Raw genomic sequence first — 24,547 nt, forward strand, 5'->3', positions numbered from 1 at the left:
GTATGGATTGTACAACTACGCATGTGATGACAAACAGAATCAACAAAATGCTAAACCTCACTAATAAGATTGAAAATGATAAGTAAAATATATTTCAGTTCAGAGTAGATAAATGCCAACTACAAGGGCTTTGGATATGTCTTCATAAAGCGCAAATGTTTCAACTAACTCAACAAATCCAACCCAAAGATTGAAAGCTCTCCATAGATACCACGGTTGCTCCATTCACATCACATCATGGACAATAGACTCAAGACCCACCTCATTGTATCAAACTTCATCGAGAGAGGGGTGACCATCCTCTAATAAATCAATATTTTGTGTGAATTTTATTTTTGGTGAAACCTATCACCGATAACGATAACATGTCATAGGTATGGTCATGAAATTAATAACTTTCTTTTTCTGACTAATATATAGGATGAAATAAAATCTTAACTTCAAGGTTAATAGTACACACTGTTCTATGTTCATTTTGATATGAAATCAATAATTTTTATTCATAACATATAAAATATTAATTTTTTGATTTTTATATATATTCCTTGAAACCTTGACGTTTATTTAGGGATACATTTTAATCCATGATTTTAATTAAGTTAAAATATATTTGACTCTCTAATTTCATGAGGTGTCTGATGTATAAATTCCATAATGGACATCTCTCAATTGTAGTCTCATACTTCATATTTATTGTATTAATAAAAGTTATCATACAACCATATTCTAAATAATTCATAATTTTTCTGAGTTCTAAAAATACATTTTTTGGTACATAATTCATCACCTTAATTGTAACCGTCAAACTCTCATATTTCACATGTAGAATATAAACCCTTTATTTTAAGGGTAGTTGGACATAAACATTGAACCCTTCGACTATCATGCCAATTATCGATTAAGTCATTATTTTACATTTAATTCGTTAACTTCATAAAGTTGCAATTAGATCATATAGTTGGGTTTTCTTTCAAATCAGATTGCCGAGTCCCCTATTTTCAACTCAACAAATCCAAAACCATAGCCTTCCTCATCTTCATCATCATGTCCGATCGATCAAAGCAGGTGACCACTTGGACGCTCTACCACACCACTCCTCCCTCTCGCCAGACCGTTAAATTCTTGACGGTGGCTACTATTCGTACCATCTTCCTCGTCTCTTCTGGCTTGACAATAACCGGAACAGTTCTAATGCTGATACTCTCCACTCCAATTCTCGTCCTGTTTAGTCATATTCTGGTACCAGCGGCAACTGTTTTGGTCTTGGCAGCTGCCGGATCTTTCTTCTCAGCAACTTGTCGTGGTTGTACAGATACATGACGGGCGCAGTAGCTGGACCATGCGAGGAACAAAATTGAATAGACGGCGAAGCAGATTAAGGAAAAGGCGGAAGAATATGGCATAAGGTGGAAACGAAGGCCGAAGAGACAACTACGCAAGAACAGCCTTAAATGGCTTCCTTAAGAGTTCTTTTTAAGTGCTGTAATTGTGTGTTTTACTTGAGCTTTTTTGTGATGGTTTGTTTAAGTTTGAATTAAATCAAAAATTTCAGATCTTGTAAACTGAAACTACCAAATTTTGTAACATAAGCGTCAAGTGAGGAGAAATGAGTGAAACTCAAATTGTCAGAATTATTAATCCAACCACTTCAGTCGAGAGCACAAATTTCTCTGCCATTGCCATAGCCACTGAGCTTATTACAGTAAAAAATGACCTTTAAATCTTGAATATTGTAGTCAGTTGATTAGAAATGGTGAAAGCCCAGGATTGTGAAAGAGGTACAGAAATGGGATTCAAAGGGCAACAATAAATCCCAAATTATATACAACACTGTAGACAAGACGTAAGGAAAAGGAAAAGAAGATGCTGTCTTTAGGGGAAACAAAAAGAAATGGATTTGATTACAATTGTGAATGCCTCTTCTTTTTCTTTATCTATTTTGTTTGGATTTTGAATTAAGATTTTGATATTTGATTGTTATCTACTTCTGCCCTAAGAGTCAATTTTGAGTGTGGGGTGATGATGATGAAGCTGTATTTGTGGAGAAATGGTAGAAAGAACGCCTGCCTGCTGTGGTAAAGAACTTTCCCTCCCCCAGAAAAAAGGACAAGGTAAGAGAAAATAGAGTCTTTGTCAAGATGGGCAAATAATAATCATCAGGACTGCCAGAACATATCGAACTCATTACTGTACAAGGATCGATCTTGGATCTCGAGATTCGCAACATGCCAATTAATGAGTCGGGATTGGAGAAATTTACAAGCAACCAATCCCGCTGGGAAGATCCACCATTCGCTTTCATCCCTGCAAAAACACAAATCACGTATTATCTATCCCATCTCATCAGTTTGGGATTCCAATGGAAGTAAATGGTACTTATTTTCAGCACATGAAGAACCTCACATGTTAATAGTCCATGGCTGATAGCTTGGATGTTTCGACGATTGAGATTTAGAGTGAACATATCCACAGAGAAATGCAACCAACTGGTCAAAAAGGTAAAGAAACCATCAGATGGGATTGATGAGGAAGTTAAGAGAGTAGTGGACACAAACAGGGTTGGCTTGAATGTTCAGGTAATGGAAGTGAGAGTTATGAACTTACAACATTGACCAAGGATGTGATGTTCCACAATGCATAGATACGAGCGAGGCCTGCAGAACGCCTAGGTCCTTGGCTGAATAAGGCATTGATTCCAGCAGGGAACGGAAGGAGAATGCCGAGAGGCAAAATAAACAAAACTAGAAAAACGTCTGCCAATGAGAATGAAAACATCTGGAGCAGAGTAAGCAAAACTAAGCTGAAATCCCCAAGAAGTAACATTGATATGACTAAACCAACAAGATCCTGCAATTGGAAAAAGAACAATCACCACATGTAAGGTCCTTTGACACACCCTCCAAACTTAAAACCATACTAACCATGCGTAGAAGCTTGGACAACGTTGAGACATATACATACCTGGTGACCAACAGGTTTTGTATTGTGAAGCACATAAGATAGAAGGCAAGATATATTTCTCTTCTCCTCGAGCATTTGTAGACTGCTGACATCTAAAATGCCCCCATATGACTTCTTTCGCCTAGCACGGCCTTCACCAGAAATATGGTCTTGTCTTAAATGTGTTTCTTCCGTCAAATGGGCTGACTGATTCTCTCTAGGAATGTTCTTCACACTGGAAAACAAGGGTAGAAGATAAAAGACAACCCAAATGATGCTGACCACAAAAGTATGCCAGAAATGTGCAAATATATCTACAACCCAATCTTGTCTGTTAGACAAGTTGATCAAAAACAAAAACCATATGTATTACCGTGAAGTTTGATCATATTGTGCATTTTCTTGATAACTTCTAATGGCCGAAGGACTGATTTCTTCAGCAGCAGATATAAGGAGACCATACTGACAATAACCATAGGCTGTAGCCTGAAACCAAGCAAGATCCACACGAATGCCATGATTCCTCAAAGCAGGATTTGCAAAATTTTCCAGCCATCTAACAACGGGTAGAAATGTCGATCTAAGCTGACCAAGACGAACCAACCGTAACTGTGCATTCAAGCCAGCAACCATGCGGTACCATGTTGTAGGCGGTAGGGCCTGCAAATCAAAATACAGAACCATCAGAATTCCAGAAGACAAAAATCTATTTAGCATGATTGTTTACACAAAGTATTAAACTTGAGTTCCTCATCTCGATTAGCAAACCTGACTCATGAGACTAGTAAGAATGTTGTCGTTATGAAGTGAAAAAGAAGCCATGTAACTTCCATCGCCTCCAAAGAGTAAAGAGAGTGGAAATCTTTGATTCAAACGAGGAGGAAGATCATTTCTTTTTTCGTCTCCACCCAAAAAGAAGTCCACAAATGCAAGCATTAGATCGGGTGTTGCTGCGACCTATGGTTGCACAAGAGTCCAGTCAAAATTCCCAGATGCCAGACATCATGCACTAAACTAGCTACTTCCAAGGTCGGATAGAGCAATAAAAAAAAAAGAAAGAAGAGATGGATAATATACACTTCACGATTGGTAGAACAGTTTTTTTAAATAAATAAATAAAATGTACAACTACTTTTCATTTAGAAAAATTTAATTATAAGGGCACAAAAAGGACCAGTCCTTGAGAGCAAACCCTACCAAAAGAAAAGGTTCCAACCTGAAATACAAATACGAATACGAGACACAAATATGATAGAACACAAACACAGTGGCAAGTCGTTTTGTAAAGATCTAAAACATGGACACGTTTATTAAAATATACATTTTGTAAATTATATATCATTTCATGCCGAAGAAAATTTAAGTCAATAAATTATGCATTTACATAAAAATAAAAATAAATAATAATAATAATAATAATAATAAGTTTGATACGGGTCTAACAAGTGTTGGACCTATGTTGACTTCGTACAATTAGTGTCTAACGCATCCATAAGTCCATAACTAATAAGTGCAACAAGTGTCTGACATCAACATGGACACGTTAGTCAAACTTAAATGCATTACTAAAAGGTTCTTAGGAGGCTCTAATTGTGCAAAATAACACCCATAGACTGCAAAAGCTCTTCAAGGTTGAAGCCCATAGAGAAACATGAAATCTAATGAAGGACGGAACATCCGAAGGATCCCTCTTCGAACGTCCAAATATTTTCCTATTCCTCTCCCCGACCACCACAAGCCATAAAAAATGGCCCTTTTTAGGAAAAGGTAAAGGGAGAAATTCCCAGTTGTATCACTAGTATCCTTGTGAGGGATAAGCCTAAAACCGAAGTCTAAAAAAAGCAATTCCAAACAGATATCACAAACTCAAATCTCTTTTGAATAAAATATAATCCAAGTCTTCCTCTGCCTTCCGATAGAGAAGGCAACAGAATTGACTAACTAACAAGGTAACTTCTTTGAAAGTTGATCCAAAGTGTTAAATGGTCCATGTAACACCTATCAAGTAAAAAACTTTACTTTGGAATCTTTGTCCTCTACATAGAAGGAAAGACAAGACTCACTAACTAGAGGTCTAGTAAGCAACAAAATTACAAGAAAAATCACACGAAGAGTTAGGACTCCAAACATGAAAGTGAATTGCACAGGACGAGAAAATTATAAATATAATCCCAACTAGAAGGAAGAAACAAGACCATCAGGAAACAAAAATTTCAAAAAGTGTTCACATCAAATTTCAATAATTTTTCCTTCTTTTGTAAGTAGATGCAAATGACATGCAATAATGATCTTTCCAACTATACCAAAAAAGAGTAGAGTGGCGGCAATCAAAAAGATCCTGGATTAGCAACGGACAGGCTGTAATGTCGAGGACAGATTCTAGAGAATAAAGACAGACCCCTCATATTGAATGCTAAAAAACAAATAAATAAGTAGAAGACGAAGAAAAGGAGAACCAGAGAACAAAGCCCTCCAAACCGGAGTGAAAACTACAAAAACCTGATTGGAAGTCTCTTCAACTAGAGTGAAAATCATACCTACTCACAGTTATATGAAGTGAAGTACAACCTACTCACAATTATGAATTCCTCGTTGCATCAAAGGGACAAAGCAATAGACTCCACGATTGTTCTCCACTCCCACCATAATACTTCTTAGAACTCAAAGGTGCACAACCTATACAATATATCATGCTCGAGAATGTTCCAACAAAACACTTCTCATTGGCTTCTCATCAATCCATCTCCTTACTACTACTACTATTATTATTATTATTATTTGTAGGCTGTCGTTTTGTATGCCTTTTATTTTCCTTTAAAAAGATCAGTTTCTCATAGGAAGAAGAATTCCCATACAATAGCAAGTAATAGTAGCAAATATAGAAAAGACTACAAAACTCCAAAGATATATATGAAACTAATATTAGACAATAAAACCTAATATAGATACAAACCTTAATGCCTTCATAAAGAGCACGAGAGCGGCAAGATCGCAAGCAAGCATGGTCATATTCTGATCTAACAAACTCGCGTAAACGTTGCAGTTTCAGCCTTCGACGCCATTGCTGCCATGACCATGCTAGAGGATATGCAAGAGCAGAAAGAATACTGTATACTGCACCCTCCCACCATTGATATGCTGCTATAGCATTGATCTCATCCACAAATGTATTAAATGCACTCTCATATCTGAATAAAATAGAGTAACCCAAGTGTTAATCCAGGAACAAGGGCATGGCTATAGACAAGTTTTAGATAAGCAGTTTTCATCGGTAGCCGTAGCTAAAAACAAAGTAGTTACATTGCATATATGTTGACATTAACAAAATGCATTGAAGCAATAAATCATTATTACTTACACAATCTCTTTCAGTTGTTCTGGAGGGGAGTGTGAAAGATGCCAAGGCTCACCAAAGGTGTTTGGACCCGTAAAGTACATTCTATACACATGACTTTGAGACTCCTCAGCTCTATTTGTTTCCAAGACCTAAATCATGAAAAACACCTTATCAATAGAAATTCATTCATTTATGTATTGAGGATGTCTCCAAGGGATTAAAGGTCATTTCATTCAGAGAAAAACCTCATTCAGTGACTCCAGGAAAGGAAAGGAATGATCAATTTGAGATCCATGTTGAGTTGGCATAGGGCCAGGTAGCTCATCCACCCCGACAAATTTCATCCGTGCAACACTAAGCACCAATGCCAGCAGAACAAGCAGACCAAGTAGGAGACCACAAAAAAGCCAAGGACCACCAAATGTATAAATTAACTCTTCAAGAGCAGTATAACATTTCGGCATATGGTATCTATCTGAAATGCATTTGTAAGGGCATGGAGTTTCAGTAATGCCACCTGAAAGAGTTAATAATGAGGTTAACCGACATTGCATGCGATACAAACCTTGAATCTTAAAATCAGTCTATAGAATCTTATGAATAAAATTTATAGATTGAGGTAAACATGTTATTTGTGCACAAAAAAATATAAAACCACTTTCAAAATCCACAAAACAGTACATCCGTTAGTCACAATTTCTTCATTGAATCTTGACCATTAGAACATGAATAACAAAATACCATATACATAAAAAACAGTACATCAGTTAGTCACAATTTCTTCATTGAATTTTGACCATTAGAACATGAATAATAAAATACCTCGAACAGATACATAAATGGCACGATGTGGAAGCTCATCAGGGGGGCATTGTCGACAAAGAGCTCTATCAGATCCACTGACATTCTTGAAAGTACCCGCGGGACATTCCTGGAAACATCATAGATATTTACCCACTAGAGAGAGAATGGTGGAGAGATTAGAGAACCTAATGGTCTAATTAAATCCTGAAAATTTTCTTTTTAAGATTCGTGGCTATGGTGGAACAAGGCTATTTGTTGACATATTGATACTTTTCATGACACTGGATGATTTCAGGTTGCGGACATTCTTGTTTATGAGTTTGATCACTACCTTTCCTTTTTCTTGATAAACCATATTAAACTAAAAATAAACCAAGTGACTGTGACAATACAAAAAACACCCTAAACTAACCACCATGAATTAGCCAGGTGGGTGTTCAATATGGTTAAAAGAATGAGATTCAAGTCATAGTAGCAATTCAGCTAAGATTTTTGTTTTTCCTTAACATACACCAAGGATACTATTTTATGAGTTTCTAGGCAACCAAGGTAGCAGGCAGTTATCCTGTAAGAATTGTAGGTTTACAGGTGGACTAGACGCTCACTTGAAATAACTACCCTTGTTTTACCTGCTTGATTAGCTAGGTTCAAGTACTTTGGTGACTGAACTTGAGTATATGGGCATAGTGCGACATCATCAAAATATACAGTAATTTATTGGTTATTTTGACATCATTTCGAAGTACAGTGTAATTTATTGGTTGGTTCATGCATAGTTGATAGTCTTTAGTTTAGTTTTGAAGACGTATTTACTGTGTCGCGTATGAAGTTCAGAATGTTGAAGACGGACTCATTAAGTTAGCTAAATGTATTTTCCTTAGATTGAGTCCTCTTCTCTTCAACTTTAGGAGATGCGAATAAACATATATACAATGGATTGAGCCACATCAAGCCCAGTAGATGCAGACATAAGAAGGAAAAATGGAAAACAAATGTAAAAGTAAAGTTGTTTGAAAGTAGGACTTTGACAACAATGCACAGAAGAAGACTCACGTGAAATTTTTCTCTAAAATCTAAAAATATGCGTAGAGCAAAATGTCATCAAAATTAAAATATTTTAAGAAGCGACATAATTATTTGAAACATTTCAGAATTTCAAATAATGGAATAACTGATAAAAGGAAAGGATAATCTAAACATGCTTAAAGTAACATTTCAACATTTTCTAAGATACTCTCTAGAAACTGTCTGAAACAAATTCACAATATTGGGAAATTGTGGTGTTTTCATGTCAGACATGTTCTGAAAAATTAAAATAATAAACATTTTTAGATCACAAAACAAACTAGATAGTAACCTATCAAGAGAAACAGAAACAGACCTCACAAAATGTTCCATAAAGACCTTTAGGGCACGCGCTCCCAGTCACAGTACCATGTTCACCTCCACCACCCTGTTCACCACCTGTACCTCCACTGCATAAAACAAGCAATCGATGGTTAAAAGGGAGGATTTCTTCCTCTTGCTAAACTGGAAAAAGAGAACCCCCGAACTTCACAATGCAATTAAAATGGCTGAAACAAATACAACTGGCGGCATCCTGTCAAGTTACAACAAAACAAAAGCTACAGAGCAGCATAACACAGATGACAGAAACGGAAAATCCATAAACTTTAAATATTATGGAGTTTTAAGGTTAACCAGGAGTGGTATATCTACTTCAAGGAGAGATGACACTTATATCATCCATTTACCAACCAGACCAACTCATCCAACTAACTTCTCTTTGCTATATTCACAATTTTCATCCATATCTTACAAGGATGAGAAAAAGTTTCTACGGTTTTTGCCTTTCAGTTTTCCAATCCTTTACACTCCTGTCAGAGATTTTATATAAATGTGTGTGTGTATATATATATAATAAAAACATTTGATCGATTTTATCTAAATGAGGTCAAAAATCTCAAATAAGGAAAAAAATAGGAGGGTCTTAGGGAAGCAGGTATTGTAAGTTGATTTGAGAAGGGAACGGCCTTAAATAGTTGACCAAGAGAGAAAACCCTCCCCTCCAGATCCACCTCATATTTGTGTGTTGTGTGCAAAGGGAGTGAAGAATCCTTTTCACATCTCTTCACTAGTTGCAGTTTTGCTTTCAAAGTTTGGCAATTTTTTGTAATTTATTTGTGCTTCGATGGTGCAGACCAAACCATAAAATTCGCTTTTTAGAGGTGCTCTATGGGTGGTGGTTTAGAGAAAAAAGCCAAAGTGCTATGCTCCAATGCAGCAACCTTATGAATTATTGAAGAGAATGGAACAATAGGATCTCTCTTTCTTTTTCTGAGGAACAAGAAACAAAGCAAGGTTAGGATCTTCTCATATAAGTTTTCTTTTGAATACTTTAGTTGACCTAGTACAGTTCACAATCACTAACTGGGTCGCCCAACCCATGCTCCCTCTGTTTGGAGAAAGGATGCCTTGTCCCTTTGTCCCTTAGGCATGTGGCTTGTTTCTTTTTTTAAAAAAAAAATCCAAAATAGGAAGCCTGATAATTAAATTGACAAACACATACCCTGTACCATTGACAGAAAATTTGGAAACGAACCCCATAACAGAGAACTTAGCATGGGCAAATGTACTAACCGGGTACCAATATGACCTTTCACACTAGCAATGGGCTGGTACACATCTCCTGTAGGTATGTCAGCCCAATGAAAGTGAATCCTTCCTCCACCACCTCCACCACTTCCATTTGCTAGACTATATCCACCAACACTTGAAAGAACAGCTGATGAACCAAGAGCCAGTGTATGAACAAACAAAAGGATAGTTCCACCAGAACCTCCCCCAGGGCCTGTACTAGAACCTTGAATATTGGTCAACTTTTTCATTTCTGCAGTTCCATTGAAATTGTTTCCATCAGATGTCACCGACCCTTCAATGAGCAAGCTTGACAATGGATGCGCTAATGAGCCCATCACTGCATATGTAACAAAAAAATGGTAAAGGAATTGAATGTCTATTAAGCTAATTTAATAGAAGCTCATTATCTAGATTAAAGTCTCAATTGAAATAGAACACCCATAAAGAATATTCAATATAAACTCACCTATAATGCCTCCACCTGAAGAGAAACTAGCTAAACTATCATTTCCACTCCCGCTACCAAGCTCACAGGGAAGATCTGCATCCCCATAGGAGATGCCACCTGGGACACAGTTATTATTGAAGCATCCTTCCCCACCTCTACCACCATACCCACCACCACTGTATATTCCATTGCCTATGGCATTCCCTCTTCCCACACCTCCTGTGCACCCTGCAATTGATAAACATTCGAATTAGAAAAGAAATAAAATGTTCTTTTCCAACCGAGTACAGGTACATAGTATAAGCTAGAAACAAACAAGTGGAAAGATAGTTCTCTAGGCAACTAAAAGAACCTAAACACCCTTCCTTTGTTAGTAATCCTCGTATGCTCTTTCCTTGATTATTCAGGAGGGAGTGGATACTGGATTTTTTTTTTTAATGAGAAGAAGTGGATACTGGATAGGATACAATTAATCTTCTATTAGACGTAAGTAGTATCGGTGATAAGGCATCATCCCAAATAAAATACCAAGGGATTATAAAAACGTAGTTATAAAAAAATGAAATTATTTTTCTACAAGAAAAAAATGAAATAAATAAGAACAAATAAATTAGAGATAGAACTCAAATAAAAAATTTAAAAAAAAAAAAAAAAAAAAAAAAAAAAAAAAATTGTACTGAATATTTCCCAAATTTCTTGATCCTATCTATAAATTCTGCTAGGGAAATCTATGGTTTCTCTCCTAACAGGAAATAATCCAGGCAATTCATTGAAACCAGAAGCTTCCCCTGGAGCAAACCTCATGCAAAATTCTCCATGGCGGTTACTGCCCTCTTTCCTTATTCCACTTGGTGACAACACTTCTCTCTTACAACTCTAACAGACTCCAATCATTCCGCATGCCACAAAGTCATGCACAAATTAAATTCCAATGCGAAACAGAACAGCACATTGTCAGTTAATATATGATAGGAGTAGCTAGTTTAACATATTATTAGAACTTCAGAATTAAGCCCTTACGTGTCAGTCAGAACTTTCAGGTGTGAGTGTGAGGATGCATGCAAAGCAAAACAAATGAATGAAAACCAAAAACACATGGTATGTGAGAACCTTGATCAACCTACCCATCCCAGATGCACTGATCATCCCATAAGACTGGACGGTTATAGTTCTTGCCCTGTGGAAATGAACAACTGAACCTTTGATAAGACCCTCTACAGTGATATCTTCGACTCTGCAGATCTGAAAAGGAAACAAAGTGTCACATAACAACAAAACGTAAATGCCATGGCAGATTCCGTTTCATTCTGATAAGCACCTGGAGGGTGAAAGAGAGTGATGAGTTCACATTGCAATCTTCAGGAGGATAAAATAGTTCCATGGGGCAATCTTGGTCTTCACAGTAGAGCTTAGGAGTCCTATCAAATGAGAAAATTAAAACTAGTAGATTCGAAAGGATAAATTATGCACAAGAGAAATGAAGGGCCAGATTCAAACTTACACAGCATTTTTTGCTGCATCATCTACAGGGCCTCGCAAAATAGATCCAGGACCAACCTTTTTCCCCAAAATAGATAACCAAATTAATAACCAAACACAAAGAAAATAAACCTATCAAGCCAAACTTCTAGTAATATTGATCCAATGGTCCGCTAATAATTCTCAAATAAAACAGAGGATTTAACGATTCTATTAATAAACTAATGAACTTCACAAAGAATAGTTGCAAGTTGCAACTATGCAAGGATGGAAGGTTGTAGACTGAGAAAACATCTGCCAGAAACAAAAGACTGAGAGAATTCCAAAGAATCATGTACCTATTGAAATGTGAATTAAGCCATGTGGCAGTCAAAGAAAAAGCGTTGATAATAATAAATTATAGCGAAAAGGAAATGCAATAACTATTGCAATAAATTTTCCACATCAAGAAGTACAGTCAAACACACAACCTACCGTTTCTTTGCCTATTCCTTGTCATGAAGACAGTAAAAGTACTTCAATTTTCAGGAGAAATCTACAAGTTATGATCAGACATTTTTGGATAACACAACTTTCAAACTTGATTGAAGTAATTATCCAGTCCCTTTTCCCTTTCTTATGTGGCAACTTGGATTCTTCAAGCTAACTTCAATGTTTTAAGGTAGTCTTGTGGGAGAAACCACTTGTCAAACCAGCTACGGAAAGATAGCAACTTCTCAAAAAAAAGAAAGAGGGAGAGAGAGAGAGAGAACATTGTTGATCTACCCTTCTGTTATCTTCCCTTTAAAATGGCCGTTTTGCATGGTCAGATCTCAAAGAACCGCTTTTTCTAACACTTAAGGACAGATTTCTGGTTTTAGATGCACTTATCATAAATTCACCAATACCGAGGCCAAGAGAATAGGCAGAACCATCTTAGATCACTTGCTTATTATGTTAGATGCAGTGGGATAAAATGGGGTTCCACCCTGATTTCTTTATCTAAAGTTTCTCATCTCTTATAGAAAATTGGTGAAATGGTACTCTTTTATATGGATGGTTGGGTCATGGATGTATGCAAAAGCTAAAATTTCTGGAAATAGTTCTTTTCTCAAGGTACAAGGAAACTTTGTCTGCATAACTCACATAGCACAAACTTTGAGATATCTAACAGAAACATGAAACTTGGAGGAATTCTCATTCCTCAAAAATAAAAAGATGGTCAATAAAGAGTGGTCCTCTCCCGCAATCAGGGAAATGTAAAAGTTGCTCAATTTGTGTAATTGTCTCCATCAAGATATAGAATGAGGATTTGTAGGTTTCCTCATTCAGCTCTACTCCAGGAATAATAATAAGAAGAACAAGGAGAGGGACAATTATTTATGCCCGTACAATACATGAGATCCAATCTCTTCTAAAGCACAATCGTCAACTCAAAGTTGAGTTCACTCAGATAGAAGTTATAAATGTCATCAACTTTCAGTTCAAACAAAGCTCTAACTTAAATAAAGCTCCAACTTCGAGTTCAAATAGTATAAAGATCTCACTTCTCACATAGCCCATTGGAATTGTTTCTTGCAACTACTTTGGCATTGGCGATGCCTACTTTTGCAATTCCTTACTTCCCATGATACAAAGAAATCTATGTTTCTCTTAAAAAGGAAATAAAAAAGCTCCAAGTTCAATTAGCTATACAATAAAATGCTATAAAAGATTTTGGATAACCATCAAGACTGGTATGCCTAGGGTGTTCTATGATTTTATCAAAAACATAATCATCAATACTAACTTGGATGAGACCTATAATTGCCCATTCCAAAGAAGACACAGGGAAAACCATAAATGCTCCTCCAAACACAATTACCCAGATCATCCCTATTTCATTGCAGGAGATAGATTGATCATGGATGCTTCTCTTGTTGCCCAGTAGCTTATAGATGAGTGAATGAGGAAGAAAGGGACTAGTAATTGATTTCACAAAAGCCTCTAATAAAGTAAAATGAGATTTCTTAGACGTGATTTTTCTTGCCAAAGGCTCTAGCCCTTGTGGAAGAGAATGTACATTCGTCTATATTTCTAGTTTTAATTATACCATTATTGTCATAGGCATAGACAAGCCAATGCATTAATCTCCTGACAAGGGACATGGCTTTCATTCCCTCGTTCATAATTTTCATACCAACAATGAAATTACTCCTAGTATAAAAAGTTCAAAGGGTAAGCATTTCATAGTTGATCCAACTATGACATGAGGTAAGTATAAAAATGATAGTCGATCAAAAAGCAAACTGAGTGATACTTACATGAATACTATAAAATAAAGACAGAACTAGACGCTGTGCTTCAATCCAATCTCCAGGACCTGACAAGTTCAATAAACCTTGTCCGTGGACTCCCAGGTTAGCATTAGAATGTATAACGGATGATTCCTATATCAAAAGTAGAGGAATCAGATAACATAAAATGGAAGGCTACAAAAGATAAATGTCAAGGAAGTTATGATTAAATTACCCGAAGAACTATCAAGTTACTGGCCTCAAGCAAGGATGTCACAACGCCAGAATCCCCACCTCCATCTATAAGCAATTTAGAATTCCACATCAAAAACATTTTCACTGACATGCGTAGAGCCCCATACACCTGGAATTGTAGATCAAGAATTCTCAAATCACGACGTAAATAAATTATAATATATTGGAAATTGACAATTCCAAAGTGCTATATACCCGAAAGATCTAGAATAAATTACACTGAGCCGATTGCATATACAAAAGAACACAAAAATAATGGGAACTCAAAAGCATATAATATTAATACTACCGATGAAGTGCACCTATTTTCAGTGCCAAGAAAGGAAAAACTTCTTTCTCCTTCCTTGTTAAATAGCTATTTCTTACACCACCACCACTAAAAAAAAAGTTTTAACTTGCATATATATACGTGTGAAAACTGAAACCTTGTTGAGAACAAGGGGAAAAAAAATACTAAAACTAGGATTACAAACAGTATCGAGGATCATCCCCCTAGTTACCCATTTTCTAAATATTCATATTTCAGATACAGCGAAACTATACTAATGATTATTTCCATGGTACTGTGTGCATAAATGTATAGACAAACCATTAAGCATTATTGCAAGGGTTTCAACATCATTCAATAAGTTGAAAATTGACAATAAAACAGAAGTACAAGCACACAATATAAAAGACAAGCAATGAGAGAGAAAGAGATCAACACATGCATGAAACATAAAAGGTTTCACCCTAACAAACATTGATGGTTAAAAATAACTTTTGGTCTCTAAACTTTCATAGAAGTAACAATATTATCCCTAAACTTCGATTAGTAGCGATTTTGTCCTTATACTTATAAATTTATAATAATTTAGTCCTTGAACTGTAGCACGTAATAATTTAGTCCCTATACTTTTAAATTTGTAACAATTTAATCTCTATCATGAAAAATCACATCAAACTTCATTGTTAATTTGGATTATGTAACGACTACGTCATTATAATTTATAGAAAACCTTACCTTTAATTAGTTTATCAATCTACATGCATAAGAAAATTCATTAAATCTTTTTAGTATTCTCATCATTGGGAATGAATCATTATGAATTTTTAAAATACAAGGACTAAACTGATACTTGTTAAAATTCAAGGACTAAATTGTTATAAATTTGAGAGTACCAAGATTAAATCGTCACAAACTTAAAGTTGTCAATTGAAGTATTACTCCAGAAAATTTCAGGGACTAAATGTGATTTTAACCAACATTGATTCCCATTTTTAAATCATGAACAGGCGAGAAAATAGATGTACTGCGGGCATGAAGAGCATAATTGTAAGCCATAGAGAAAAAAGGTTACTTTGATTTCTGAGTTGCTCATTAAAAGTTCTTCTGCCAACAGCTCAAACTCTGATGAGGCATAGTGCGCCAGCCCAAAACTTAATACTCCGCCAGATAAAAGGCTAATCTGACCTTGAACCTAGTTAATAGTATTGAGAACCAAGATTAAGATTGTTGATGGAGCTCATTTCAACATAATGAGAGATAGAAAAAATATACATCAAAGAATCAAATGAGAACTTGGCATGTATAATATGATTCTAGTATCATTTTTTAAACCAACGACCAAGCCATCCACAAGAAATGATAATCTACAAAATAGTGCAAGGCACATAAGGCTCAAAAATCAACATCGCCTAGAATACTATGTTCAGTAAAATTCACCTAATATATTAGCTAATTTGGTGAAATAACAAAAACCAAAAAAAAAAAATTTAAAAGAAAAAATCAACAACTATGGTTCATAAAATAAGAAAAGGTGGAGCATAACATATCAGAAGGGCTAGATACTTAATTCTATCACTATAGGGACAAATCAGAAGAGCATCATATATAAAGTTGTCATAAGAAGTACAGGAGAAATGCATAGAGATGGTAAATTTTAGTCATCAGTCGGCCATATAAAGGAGACAAACCAGAGCTGAAGAAGACTAGATAAGAACGAGGGCATAGGCCCTTATCTGTATCATGTATAGCAGGATAAGTCGAAGAAGAAGAAGAGAGTGCGATCGAATTAGTTGAAAGAAAGAGAGAGAGCAATGTATGGAATGAGAAATGATATGCACGGAAATTCAAGGTGCACAAAGGTAAAATAAAACAAATTTGGTCGTATTTTGACCGCTCTTCAAAATGAATGGATACAACCAAGAAAGTGAAAATAAAAGAAGACATCAAGTAAAAGCAAAATGAGTATGGATACAAACAATACGTCAATGTTAGATTGCATATTTCCAAGGGACGCCAAAACTTATCACTGAAAAAGCCATTGTGATGCAGGATGAAATGCAAGATAATTAATATAATTTACGTTATGTTTGTGTAGTTGTTAATTTTTAGATCAATTAGTGTTTAATTAGTAGTTGGAATTCATAAGTTTATTTTATTGTAAGGCTACAAATAGCCACTTTAAGACTTGCAGTGGGAGCATTTTGAAATAGAACATTGTTCTAGAGAGTGTTCTCTCAACCTTAGTGATGTAGCCTAAAGACATTAAAAGAGTAATCCCCGGGAATCTAAGATTGTGGATCTTTTATTAGAATGATGATGTGTTTCATACAAGAGGGGAATGTTCCTATTTATAGAATTTTATCACAAATGGGGTGAAACTAACCTAGAATATTGCCTAGATACCCAATTAACACCTATTCTTCTTACATCATTCTACCCCTCCAAAAAGAAAACTCATCCTCGAGTTTTCAAAAGAAAAAATCAATCCAAGAAGTAAAATAAACTCGTTCAATGGCATATGGCTAAACCAACCTCCTACATTTTGAACAAAACTATTCCGATTAAAGAAGTAAATCCGAGACAAAAAAAGTCCAATATTGCCACCAAAAGATGAACTTCTCCCTTGGCCATAACCCAAAAAAGAAATTTTGATCAAGCTCATTCAAAACCATAATCATAAAACCAATCACAAAAGATTTAGCTTCCGAATAAACCCTTCAAGAATCACATTTTCTTCATCTTTTGCTTCAAGTTCTTTGACGTTGTGGTAAACGATTTTCGACGCAATCGGTGTGTCATTCTTCATCGATTTACTGATTTCAGCCTCGACATTTAGAGTTTCGATGTTCAATATCTCTTTTCCATCTTCTTCATTGGATTTTTCTTCTTCACTTGAGACTACTTCCAAATAAACATTTTCAAATTCTTCTTTTTGNTACTTCCGAATCTACATTTTCAAATTCTTCTTTTTGATCTTCAACTTCGTCCACATGATTTTTGCCTCAATCACCTCCCCCAACTACATGGGTCTCAACAAGATTTTTCTCAATTTTATCTTCAAGATATTCTATTTGAAAATGTTCCAATCGTGATTCCTTTTTTTTTCTTCCGTATATGAAATCAATCTATTCTTGAACTCTTGCAAATGAATTGTAATTGATCAATATGTTAAGTCATTTTTCCCAATGAACATTGGCTTTCTTTTGTTATTTTCTTTATTTCCTTCAATGCTACGGGATCAAAGTAGTCATTTTGTTGGATTCTTGGATGTGTTTCAATCCCGTAGTGGATATAGGACTCATCCATTGATTTTTTTAATCAACCTTTCTTGATCGTGTTTTATAACCAAAAGAGTAATCACGAGTCTCAGACATTCTTCTTGGGTGGTAAACATCCATTCTTGATTCATTTTTTAATTCATCTAACACCCAATCCTTACGTCAATTACTTGAAAAATGGGGGTGATGGGATTGTTGGACCCTTTTTTGATATTGTTTCCTTCTTATTCCATCCCAAACTGCCTTGGAAAAAACATCGGAATCACTACAATCACTAGAGTCAAAATTCCAATATGGATAATGATAGGTTCTTTAAGAAAATCGAGCATGGGCAAAATTAGTATGTTGGAATTCTTCTTCTGAATCACTTAAGAATGTAGGAGGTTGGTTTAGCCATATGCCATTGTTTTGGAAGTACATTTGATTTTCTTGCCCATACTAATTGTTGTATTTTTCTTAGACATCTTCTTTGATTGGCAATAGTCCATGACTTGTTCTTGCAAAATCTTGAAAAAACTTTGGTTCCTTCTTCTTTCTTGGAACTTCAAGGGTTCCCCTAATTAGTTGTGGATTGTTCAACAACAAGCACAACTCACGAAGCTCCTTCTTGCAATCAGCGTCACCAAGAGTTTACTAGTTTACCAGTCCTCCACCAGCGACGGTCAATGTTGGCCCAAATGGCTGCTCTGATACCAAATTGATGTAGCCTAAAAAGATTAAAGGAGTAATCCTCCAAAAAAACAAGATTGTGAATCTTTTATTAAAATGATGATGTATTTCATACAAGAGGGAAATGTTCTTATTTATAGATTTTTATTACAAGTAGGAGTAAAAAGGGAATTAACCTAGAATATTGCCTAATTACCCAATTAACCCCAATTCTTCTTACATCACTTAAGAATGGATTCATCCCTTATTTGGCCAAAGATGTGCCTTGATCTCAAATCTACTACGTCAATCTATCTATGCTTTCTCAACTCTCATGGTTCACAATTGGTAGATATTGTGGTGGTCAGTCACGAGGAAAATAGTGATAACAATCTATACGTTGCAATATATAGCAGCAACAAGCATGTCGATGAATCTTTTGGTGTCAAACAAATAATTTGTGCAAAATCATGGAATTTCTTAGATTGATGAAGGAGACTCTAAACTCTAAAACTACTACACACACAAATATAACCGGCATGTTTGATTTGTTGGTGAAAGAGGCTTCCACAAGTGTAGAAGGAGGTATCAACTATCAATAAAAAGCTTCAAAACTAGAAGTAGAGTGGGGAAACGAATGTAGAATAAAAGAGTCCCACTAGGAAGAGAGTTGAACTATATAGCTCAAAGGAAATAGTTTGTACTATTCCCTACAGCAACACTTCTCCATATCCAGAATTTCATGCTTGAGTAAACAATCTAAACTGAGTTTCAAGTTAATTACAAACCTGAACACGACTCCAAAGCAAAGGAACCGAAGCCCTGGCATTATTTCGAACATAAACATTTGTCATAAGTGGTTGATTAGGAAACTCCAAAAGAAGTGTGTCCGTATCCGTTGTCAAGTTATGATTGGAAATTGTAAGGCTTCGAGGAACAGCATCATATAGCGTCCCGGCACCACCAGAATTTTCTGGACACGCCAAACTACGTCCCCCTACATCAACAACATATATTTAGCAACACTTAGCAATACGACTAAATGAATTAACACAATGACATCCATAAGCAATCGAAGTTACATGCCAGATGAGCAGTTCCTACAATCCCTGCCAACAAATAAGTTCCCAAGTACTGAAGAAATACTGTAGAAAATTTTTGTTGCAGATAGATGAAAGAAGTTGGTCCAATCTCACTTCATTCACTCACGTGGGAGGGAGAAAAAAAATGTTGAACACAACATTGAGTACCAAAAAGAAGCGACCAAACATCAGGAAGAGCTAAACAAAGGGAAAGAATAAAAAAACAAGGAGACTCCCAAGCAGGATGTTTCTGAAGTCCATCCTATATTTCGGCATTTATGCTACTAGAAACAAGAGTAAGTCTCCCAATTATAGAAAATTGAGCTTGGTTCTAAACAAGCTTCAAGTTTTAAGACTAAACATAATTTTAGGTTCTGGCAGAATGAAATGGGAAGGAAACAATAAAAATTTTGTAGAATCAAAATTTTTTCCAAGTCTCTACTCTTAAATTCTGTAAATTTTACTCCTCTTCACTCCAATTTTCATTGTCTTAATGATCTATTGGCCTTATATGAGATTTCTTTTTTTCTAACCCCCCATTGCTGGGGGTTTTGCTTTCTTCACACTTCTGTAACATTCCATACTACCAATAAAATACTTTGTTTCCTATCCAAAAGAAAAATACCAATCTTACAAAATGAGCTTAGCAAACTATGCAACTGAAACGTAATATATCCAGCCTTTTCCCCTGCACATTGTAGTTTAACAAATATGTTAACAAGAAAATGAAGCATAACTGGAAGAATAAAATTCATGCATGCATAGATACATACATAAATTTATATATATAGATGTATGTATGAATTTGTGGTTGGGTATGGATGATGGGCATGTGTTTGTATACGTGTGCCAGTATGTGTATATTAATGTACATATAATATAGATACTGCACATTGTTTTGTAACATGATCCACGATTTTGTAATATATACAACACTGAAGTTCACCAATCGCTTATAACTCTCACCATGAACAAAAATTTGAGGATCATCATGCCTGCTGAAAACATCAACAGCGATTCTTCCACCACCACCCCCACCATATCCATTACCTCCACATGCACTTATCTTGCCATCACCAATCCTGTTCTTCACAAGCAAAATACTTTATTATTCATTTTTTTCCATGTCCATGTTTTATGAAACAAAAAAAGAACCAAATGATTTTTTATTTTAAAAAAAAAATTAAAAAATTAAAAAAAGGGTAACATGGAGACCAGCTGAACTAAGCCCTCAAATATTCTCAGTTATCCACAAGAAGGCAAACTCATATAGCTCTCACGCCCATAAAATCATCAAACAAATAGGAGGACGATATACAGTTTTCCAATGTGGAGTTGAAATTAACGAAATCAGACAAACAGATGGGGAGATAAGATAGATACTTACATTTTGTGAGCAAGGATATAGATGCTGCCACCTGATCCACCTCCACCTTTAGTCCCTCCATCACCCCCATCCGCCAGAACAACGCCATCAAGTATAAGAAGATCGTCGACGTTCAACTTCACTTTCCCGCCACCCTTTCCACCATAGTCTACCTCCTTGCTCGTTGAACCACCCCGGCTCCCAAAACTGCTAGGTTTCTGCAGCGATGCCCATGAGTAAGCATCCCCTCCCCAAACGTCCTCAGGAAGCTTAGTTGTATCCGTCAAACAACATGCTCCCCTCCCTCCATGTCCTCCCCCTGCTCCATCAACACTTTGTGGCGTTCCACTAGTCTGTGACGGCGGATTCCCAGCTAAAGCCGTCGTGTTCACCACAGACCCATTAAGAAAGCTAGCATTACAGGCAGCCAACTCAAAACTCCCGGTAAATATAGAAGAATCATTGCTCAACGCAAAATTACCAGTAATGTTAATAGTAATCGAACACCCTGGTTTAGGACAATTAAATTTCACCCCAGGCAGGATATAAAAATTCCCCTTCCCGGCTATATACACGTCATGAGTAAGGTTCAAATCGTTGACAATCTGACATGTAGTATCCAGCGAACCAACACCATCTAAATCATCGGTGCAGGAAACTGAAGGTGGATGAGGCGGCGGTGGCGGTGGGGCCGGCGGCGAGTAATCCTGATGAAAAAGAAACGCATCGTAATCGAGAATGGAAAATTCATCGTCGGCCGTGGATGAAAGAACAAACTGAGACTCTGTAACAAGAACAACAACTACTATAAGCAAAACAAAAATGGAGCGGGAGTGAAATCGAGCCATTCACTACTGGCAATAGTCATTAGGTCAGAGAGTATAAGGATTGGTAGATGAATTATGAAATGCGATTAAAGCCAAGACTGAATCCACCATGAATACAATCTCATGAAATTCAGAAATGAAAAACCCTCCTTCAACCTCCCACTGAAAACCCTAGAAATCGCTCAAAAACACAGGACAGAGAAGGTAAGATTGAGGTTTTTTTTTTTCCTTTTTTTTAGCGAATGAGAGAGGAAGGTAAGGGAAATTAAGGAAGGAGCCTTTACTTATTTCCTGGACGACTTAAAATGACAGAGAAATGTTATAAAGCGGCTTGATTTCAATAAGCTCGCCCACGTGTATTCATCTCATTCGTCCATCTCTATAGTCAACTCTCTTTTTTGACTATTCGTTGTTTTCCCGCGCTGGAGTTGGCACGTGTGGAGGTTAATCGTGGTACTTTGTCACATTCATCATTAAATCATAATGAACCTTACTCTTGTTCTAAGATCGTGAAAACCACTCGCTATCATCAAACGACGTCGTGTAAAGGGAATTAGACGTTTCTTGTTCGAAAATAATGCTCGAGTGTTCTTCAAGCGCGGTGGAATCGCGTGCGTTGAAGAGATTCATTACGGACAGGGGCTGTGATAAGTTATTTCAGTTAAGAGGTGTAGTTTCGTCACCGCCCAATGAGGATGAGACAGCTAGGAGGTTGGTCAATGTTGTTTTACTATTTTTCAACGGAAAGGCGATGCGTGAATGGGCTGTGAGTTAAGAAGAAGGGGTGACCGGGTCACTTTCGGAATGGATTTGGTGGTGATCGTTTTGATTGACACAGTCACACAAGCAGTGAAAGCGAGAAGACGTGGGAAATTTTTGGAAAGACAACACTATTGCTAGTTTACCACCAACTCAACAATAATCTTTTTTTTTTCTTTTCCTTTTTCTTTTTTTGTATCAATTTTTTTGGGTTAAACTATAAATTACTTTCATGTTTATTAATAGAATGTCTGTTTTAAACTTTACAACAATTAATTCCAATTTTTTATTTTTCCATTTTAATTACGTATTAAAAAACACATTTGGTCTTTATAATTTGATTATGGTTTCAATCTGATGGATGCAATTAGGTTCCAATTTAACTTTTGAGCAATAAATTAATTATTAGAAGGTTTATGATTTGAATCTTTCATGTTCGTTATACTAACAAAATGTTTCAATTTAATCAAAATAATTTGAATTTTGTTTAACGATGATTAGACGTGTAGTATGACCAGACAACTGTCCCATAAGAATGGTTGAAAGATGTGGAAGTTGTCCACACGCTTGTGAAATAAAAAATAAAAGAAAACCATATGAAATAGTTTGAGTTTGAAATTAGTTCTTATAATTGGATCAAACCACCAAAATCATACATCAACGTTCAAACTAATGCAACCACTTGAAATATGAAAATACATCTTCATATGATTCTTTAAGTTTAACTTAACCATAGTGATCGATTTGAAACTCGTAGGCCCGTAGAGACTGCATCAAATTCGAACACTAATGAAAGGCCCGAATTTTGGCCAAATTCAATCATATATATCATTTAACTCCGGGAGAAAATCAAGTATACCCTAAACTTTCCAGGTTGTGAGTAAACCATGAACTTTCAATTTCATAAAACGGAATACTAATATTAATCAAATTATGTAGTTTTTATCCCTAGTTTATTTTTTCCAAATCCCCTACTAATTTTAGTATAAAACAAAATTACAAAATTCTATAAACTCGTCAACAATAATAAAATAAAGTCGTGGACAAAAACAAATCCGAAAAATACACAAATTAATTAGGAAATTTTTTACAAATAGAAAAAATTTAAAACTATTTACAAAAATAGAAAAAATACTGATAGACAGTGATAAATATTGACAGACTCCTATCAGCCTCTACCAAATAAAATTAAAATCTGACTAATTTATATAAATAGTTTCATTTATTTTTTTGTTTTTGAAAATATTTCAATTAACTAATGTATAATTTTGTTAAATTTCATCCAAAGATACTTGGGATAATGACTTATTAAAAGGGTAAAATTACAATATGTCTAAATTTAAGACATAAATTGATGAAATTGATAGTTTATGAGTTAAATTTGATACAACTTGGTTGATACGTGGAAAAAAAAATCATTTGTTTCCCTTTAAGATCAATATCGACTATTTGTTTCCCGTAACTTTGATATTCGCGATATTATGCCATTGACACAATTACCCAAACATGGTGTGACACACTCATTGAATTAGCTAGCGATAATTTAACACCTAGTAAAGTTGTATTCGGTAAATTCAATAGACCTTTCACTATCGTCATAAGTTTTTGTATCTTCAATCAAGAAATATTATATCCCAAATAAAAGTAGTCATAAACTTTTGTTCCTCCCATAAATATTACATCCCAAATAAAAGAATTTATTTTTAGATATAGTATAGCTCAATATATTAATTACCATCAAATTACTCACCTCAGAGTTGTCGAAGTCACAAGAAAATATTAAGTTATAAAAAATGCTCATAACTTATAGAATTATTTGAATTATGACCTTGAACTTTAAAATGTTTCATCTTAACCTACGAAACTTGTTTTTAAAAAATCAATAACAGATTTTTGTCATTAAATTTATATATAAAAAAGTTTATATTTACTTATGTGAACAAAATTATACACTTATGTGAACTATACCGATATCGTTTCCCTATTTTCAATTTCATGCTTCTGATTTTTTGTTTGTTTATTCATGATTTGTTCACTATATCCAGCCCCAAATTTACTCTTCGTATGTACCTAGATTTGTTTGCTTAAACAACACTATAAACAAACATAAACTTTTCTATCCATAAACTCAACGACAATAGCTTTCAAAGGTTATTTAAAA

The 24,547-nt window shown here is 35.4% G+C and overlaps 1 protein-coding gene across 2 annotated transcripts; it reads right to left on the bottom strand.

The window, feature by feature from the left end:
* Window positions 1–1,657: 1,657 nt before the first annotated feature.
* Window positions 1,658–21,894, bottom strand: LOC120075785. 2 transcript variants are annotated; one of them, XM_039029456.1, is made up of 23 exons: window positions 20,822–21,894; window positions 20,401–20,516; window positions 20,069–20,122; window positions 19,141–19,349; window positions 15,499–15,618; window positions 14,139–14,267; window positions 13,931–14,056; window positions 11,671–11,726; window positions 11,488–11,587; window positions 11,294–11,411; window positions 10,188–10,397; window positions 9,722–10,058; window positions 8,463–8,556; window positions 7,100–7,208; window positions 6,523–6,794; window positions 6,299–6,426; window positions 5,894–6,128; window positions 3,709–3,897; window positions 3,314–3,600; window positions 2,962–3,175; window positions 2,605–2,847; window positions 2,404–2,486; window positions 1,658–2,304 (listed from the first exon to the last, which is right to left on the bottom strand). In XM_039029456.1, the coding sequence occupies exons 1-23, from the start codon at window positions 21,646–21,648 to the stop codon at window positions 2,157–2,159; spliced, it is 4,404 nt and encodes a 1,467-aa protein (XP_038885384.1). In that variant the 5' UTR covers window positions 21,649–21,894; the 3' UTR covers window positions 1,658–2,156. The 2 variants fall into 2 exon arrangements, with proteins under 2 accessions (XP_038885384.1, XP_038885385.1); XM_039029457.1 differs by lacking the exon at window positions 20,069–20,122.
* Window positions 21,895–24,547: the final 2,653 nt, after the last annotated feature.

This window comes from Benincasa hispida, chromosome 4 (genome assembly GCF_009727055.1).
Source record: "Benincasa hispida cultivar B227 chromosome 4, ASM972705v1, whole genome shotgun sequence".
Classification (NCBI taxonomy): domain Eukaryota; kingdom Viridiplantae; phylum Streptophyta; class Magnoliopsida; order Cucurbitales; family Cucurbitaceae; genus Benincasa; species Benincasa hispida.